Source organism: Macaca mulatta, chromosome 2 (assembly GCF_049350105.2).
Source record: "Macaca mulatta isolate MMU2019108-1 chromosome 2, T2T-MMU8v2.0, whole genome shotgun sequence".
NCBI lineage: Eukaryota > Metazoa > Chordata > Mammalia > Primates > Cercopithecidae > Macaca > Macaca mulatta.
This window is the reverse complement of record NC_133407.1, coordinates 4,352,715-4,358,714: the sequence shown is the minus strand read 5'-3', so window position 1 is coordinate 4,358,714 and position 6,000 is coordinate 4,352,715. Positions and strand designations below refer to the sequence as shown.

Sequence of the window (6,000 nt, the reverse complement as noted above, 5' to 3'; positions counted from 1 at the left end):
AAGCTCCAATAATGAAGATGGTGAGTATGCTATGGGACTAGACAGACAGACCAGTGGAGAACCCAGACACCAACTCCCACATCTGCAGAGCCCAGAAACAAATGTCAGGATCCAGCTTTCCTGCTCCACATCCACCGGGTGGTGTTGGAGGAGCCCCTGCTCTGGCCTGTGAACACAGAGCCTGGCCACACCGGGCCGAGGCCATCCGCAGGGGAGGACAGATCGATTTGAGTGTAACCTCCAGTATGAGAAAGTTTGGACTTCTTTCTACACAGAGAAAAAAACCGACTCAAAGCTCTTCTTTAGAAACCATGATGCTAATAATAATTGCTCATCCTTTCGTAATAATAGCTAGCATTCATTAACATGTATTGTCTGCAGGCCACTGGGCCCAGTCATTATACGGTTTATTGCCTTTAATTCTCACAAAAACTCTACGGAGCAGGTGCTGTGTTATCCCTTTTTAAGGCTGAGGAAACCAAGGCTTAGAGAGTGTAAGCAGGTGTCTTACCCAAAGTCCCATGCAGTTAGTAAGTGGTAGAGCTGGGATTTGAACCCATAGCTGTCACCTTGCCAGCCGCTGTTTTAACCACTGCCTCTCACAAGCACAGACATCCAATTAAAGCAACGAAGGTTTTACAGCTTTCAGTTGGAGGAACAAATGAGACTGTGACAGCAGCTGAACTAGAATCAAGCTTATCATTACGTGTATGAATACCAGTCACATGTTAGCTGCTCCATAAAAGCTTGTAAAATGAGGTGGCAGAGTTCCAGGAAATGAAAATCAATCCAGTTTCAAAATGACATGTTGCATGGATGTAAATAAAGCAAGTGGAAACTCACAGGAGGCTCAGGAAACACGCTGGACATACACTGGGCACCTGGAGGGAAGGCTCTGTGTTTTCTCCCTCTCTCAGCCTCACGGAAGTCGCCTATCCTGACAATGCTCATGCACGAATGCAGTCCATTGCTCTCCCAAGTAGCCCATAGGTCCGAGAGACATCAAGTGAGAAAAATGGGGCAAGGGGAAAAATGGCAAGAGCTCTACTTGTCGAATAAAAGTCGATAAAGAGGGCCAGGTGTGGTGGCTCACACCTGTAATCCCAGCACTTTGGGAGGCCAAGGCAGGCAGATCACTTGTGGCCAGGAGTTCAGACCAGGTCAGCCAGGCCAATATGACGAAGCCCCGTCTCTACTTAAAACAACACAAAAATTAGCCGGGTGTGGTGGCACACACCTGTAATCCCAGCTACTCAGAAAGCTGAGGCATGAGAATCACTTGAACCTGGGAGGCGGAGGCTGCAGTGAGCCGAGACGGACCACTGCACTCCAGCCTGGGCCACAGAGCTAGACTCTGCCTCAAAAAAAAAAAAAAAAAAAAAAAAGTAGAGCAACAGCCTATCCTTTCCCTCCAGGAAAAGCCATCGTTACTTGGATGGCATGTGTTCCTTTATCCACGCATTGATTTCACAAACATTTACCGGCTTACTCTGCGCAGGAGGCAGGCCCCGGCCTGAAGTTGTCCCCTTACTCAGTAGACACCGAAGAGGCCCCTCACTCCACCAGACGCCAAGCCAGGCACAACCGGGCAAGGACGGGCCCAACACAATCCGTACACCCGAGTGGGAGGGAGCTGGGGAGGGCAGGCAACCACAGGCTACAAATGTAAAGCTTAGTTTCCAGGAGGGCGGGGTAGGGGAGGGGCGGACAGAGAGGCGGGATTGCGGACCCGTGAGAACGCAGAGCACCGAGCGGAGAGGGGGAGGAGGAGGGAAAGGAAGGCGTGGCAGTGGGAGAGAAGAGGAAGAAGAAAGAGTGGGGAGGGGAGGGAGAGCAAGCCAGCAGCAGCCCGTCTGGATTCCCCTCCGAGCCACATCTGGTCACTTTCTAAATAATTAGAAGATTTTCCCATTGACTTAACGAAGAGCTCTCTCTCTGATTAATTTTCGAAAGAGCTGGCCAATTTTAATCATAGCAAGCACGATGATCACGGTGATCAAGGCCTGAACAGCTAAAAGCAGAAAATAAAACCCCCAGAACGGGCCATGATCTTGATATTCGCCCGTGGCCACGGGCTGGGCCCACATCCAGGGTTCTGAGCTGTTGGGAGCCAAGGCTGGATGGACCGGGGAGCTGTCCGAGGAGCTGTCCGCAGCGGGGTGGGGAGGCGGGCCCCGGGGGCCCGGGCACTCCGCGTCACCCCCCGGCAGGGCCCAGAGCGGCAGGCCGGCGAGCTTCCCAGGGCCTGCGCACCGCGGGGGCTCTTCCAGGCCCGCGAGGCCCGGGTGCTGCCGCAGCCACCCCAGGAAGGGCCCCAGGCCACAGTCGCAGCGCCAGGGGTTGTGCCCCAACAGGACCTCCTTCAGCCGGGGCAGAGCCCCAAACGCGTCGCCAGGCAGGGTCTCCAGCTGGTTGTGGTCGAGCTGGACGCTCTCCAGGCTGCTGAGATTGCGGAAGAGCGCGCGGGGCAGGGCGCGCAGCCTGTTGCGGCGCAGGGACACCTGGCGCAGCCTGCCGAGGCCCCGCAGCAAGCCGTCGGGGAGGGCGGTCAGGCCGTTGGAGTGCAGGGAGAGCACTCGGAGCTCGCCCAGGCCCTGGAAGGCGCCCTGCGGGAGCGCGCTCAGCCGCGGGCTCAGAGTCACCCCTAAGGACCGCAGGCGGCTCAGGTTTCGGAAGGCGGCAACGGGCAGGGTGCGCAGCTGGGTGCGGTTCAGCCACAGCTCCTGCAGGCCCCCCATCTCCCCGAAGAGCACCCCCGGGAGCTCTGCCAGCGGGTTCTCGAACAGAGTCAACAGAGTCAAACTGTGCGAATGAAGAAAGAGCGCAGAGGGGAGAAACGCAAGGTGGTTTCTCGAAAGAGTCAAAGAACTCAGGTTTGGGAGCCGGTCGAAGGCCCCGGGTGTGATGGAACGGATGTGATTGCGGTGGAGCTGCAGGTCCGTCAGGGCGCCCAGGCTGTTCAACAGCCCCGAATCCAGAGACACAAGCCGGTTCGAGTGGAGCAGAAGCCTCTCGAGCTTAGCCTGTGCTCCAAGCAATCCCTTGGGCAGGTGGGTCAGGTTGTTTCCCGATAAATCCAACAACTTCAGGTTCCCCAGATTCGTGAAGAGACCGGCAGGAAGGAAATCGAGCTGATTCTGGTTCAGAGCGAGCTCCTGCAGGTTAACCAGTTTCTGAAACATGTTTTGGTCAATGCCCCTTAGCGCATTGTGGTCCAAAAACAGCTGCTCCAGGAGCACCGTCTTATCCAGCAGCGCACCTGGAAGATGAGTGATTTTGTTGCGCGACAGCCTGAGGGTTTTCAGTTTTACCAGGTCATTGAAGGCGCCGGGGGCAACGGCGGAAATGTGGCTGTCGGAGAGCATGAGGCGCTGCAGGACGGTCATGCCACTGAAGCTCTGGTTCTGCAAGACGCCGCGGCCCATTCCGAAGAGCAGGATGTGCGTGAGGTTGGTGGGCAGACCCAGCGCGGCGATGCGTGCCACGTCGCCCCCCGAGCACTGCGCGGCGTCCCGGAAGACACACTTGCAGGCCGGCGGACAGGGGAAGGGCTGGGCGCGCAGAAGCCCGAGCACCGCGCACAGCAGAGTCCTCCTCAGCATGTCTGAAAAAGCAACAGTGGGAATGTGGTCAACACACGGGAGCGTTCGCGCCTGTTCTGAACCCCGGGATCCTGCACTTTGTGCAGAGGCACAATCCTTTCACCAGAATTCTCACTCCCTCTTTTCTTAGGACTACAGATTTCCCTACCTACGTAGGTGAAAAGACATTCATTCTACACACTGTGTGGTCTCATTCTTTCGCTTTATTGATTTTCTACTCTGTTTAAAGCATTGAGATTAAAGGGTTTTCAAGCTACCGAATAGCCAATACTTTAAAATCCTTACATAGAGAATTAATTAAAATAGTCATTCCCACATGCAAGCTCACAGACATCACAAAGCAGTGTCCATTGTGAAAACGGCTCTGCTCTTGACTTTGTAACTTACCCTGCATTGGCTAAAACCAACAGTCAAGAAGGGAACAGCAAAGTCTGCAGCCACCACCATCTGATTCTTTTGCTCACAATCTTGCTATTTCCACAGTACCAAGTTACTCTATTAAAACAAAGGACACCCCCAAAACAGCGAACACCTTCAATCAACAGCCAACAAAAGCCTATAATAATGCCTATCACTTTACACCATGCATTGTTCTCAGCGCTTTATTTATACTATATGCATTTAATCCTTACAATAACCTTAGGAGGTAAGTAAATTATCCCTGATTCAAGGATGAAGGCACAAGGCACAGAAAGGTTCAATAGTATAACTAGGGTCATATAGAATTCGGGGGCAGTATTTCTGACTTAGCCATAAGTATAAACAGCTGCTATATCTAAGATGCTTAAAGGTAATACTCATGGCACTGAATTTTCTGTGAAATGCACACCATACTACTAATCTGCCGAAACAATGTTTCCCAAGTGAACTTTTCCATAAATTGCTTCTTGTGCCATTTTACTTCTCATGCACACACAGACTAATGGAACCCTCTAATTTCCTATACTAATGTTTAAAATATTTGGCCTTACCTGAAATGGTTCTGCACTCCAAAGCAACTGAAAGACTTAGCGCTTTGCATGTGATTCGACACTTTCCAAAGGAAGGGGGTGGTATCCTTGCATCCTGAGGATAAAGACTTTACCAGAATAGGTCAGGAAAGGACCCTATCTCAGAGCCCATGTTCTGGTTTTTAATGACAAATATCTTCAAACTGAGAGACCATATATAACACAATTCTTACTGTCAAAGCCAAGAGCAGCGGGGAGAGTTTTTCAATAAATGGCACACTATAACTGTGATGCCAGGGAAGTGTAGTGACACAGCTGGATCACTGCAGCAGCCACACCCCTAGATGGGCCACACTTCCCTTGGGTCTTCCTTTTCATGCCACATGGCCCTAATTTTCCACCCAGGTTTTTTTTTTTTTTTTAATATGTGTTGTTTTTCTTTCCTCACTTAACAATAAAGCTAAGAACATTCTCAAATGCTCCATTTTTTTTTTTTCCTTTTGGGACTAAGGCTGAGAACATCTTTGAACATGTTCAATAGGTGGCAGGGTGCTCACCTGTTCCTTTTTTGGCGGGGAAGGGGGCTCTGTCGCCCAGGCTGGGGTGCAGTGTTGCAATCTCGGCTCACTGCAACCTCTGGCTCCCGGGTTCAAGCAATTCTCCTGCCTCAGCCTCCCAAGTAGCTGGGATTACAGGCAGACACCACCACACCTGGCTAATTTTTTGTATTTTAGTACAGACGGGGTTTCACCATGTTGCCCAGGCTGCTCTTAAAACTCCTGATCTCAGGTGATCCGCCCGCCTCGGCCTCCCAAAGTGCTGGGATTACAGGTGTGAACCACCGCGCCCAGCTGCTCACATGTTCAGTTTAACTTGGGAACGTCAGACTGCTCTCCAAAGTGGTTGTATTGGTCTACAATGCCACCTACCATTTATGAGAATTCCTGTGCTTCCTCTCTGCCCACACTTGGTCCTTCCTAATTTTTGCCATTTCTAAGAAAGATATCGCAGCATGGTTTAACTTTTCCTTTCCCTGTTTAATGATGAACTTGAGCACCTTTGCACATAATTAAGGCCCACTTGCGCTTCATTTGAGAAGGCTGGGTTTCCTTTTGCCCATTTGTCTATAGGCAAAACGTGTCTATGTGTCTTTTGAGCTCTCTGATAACGCTGTCTGCATTAAGACTTCTATCCTTCAAGACACCATAAAAAAGGGGAAAAGATAAACCATGAACTAAAAATATTTGTAACACCTATAACTGAGAAAGGCTTAATATCAGAATACATAAGGCATGTCTGCATCGTGGGATCCAATCACCCTCTGATGTAGCCCAATACAGTCAGAGCCCAGTACATGCTGGGTTGACGGAAATTACCTTCAAAGTCATGCAGTCCTGGACCGCAGGGAAGAGCCACTGCCTCTGCCAAGTATTGCAGGAGGTCTTTCA

General features: G+C 51.2%; 1 protein-coding gene across 1 annotated transcript; it reads right to left on the bottom strand.

Moving 5' to 3' along the window:
- Positions 1-369: 369 nt before the first annotated feature.
- GP5 (glycoprotein V platelet) lies at positions 370-4,180 on the bottom strand. Its single transcript, XM_001096206.5, has one exon. The coding sequence runs from the start codon at positions 3,600-3,602 to the stop codon at positions 1,917-1,919; it is 1,686 nt and encodes a 561-aa protein (XP_001096206.2). The 5' UTR covers positions 3,603-4,180; the 3' UTR covers positions 370-1,916.
- Positions 4,181-6,000: the final 1,820 nt, after the last annotated feature.

Bases quoted from the DNA above. Each gene is read 5' to 3' on its own strand.
- GP5 (XM_001096206.5), bottom strand. From the start codon at position 3,602: ATGCTGAGGAGGACTCTGCTGTGCGCGGTGCTCGGGCTTCTGCGCGCC.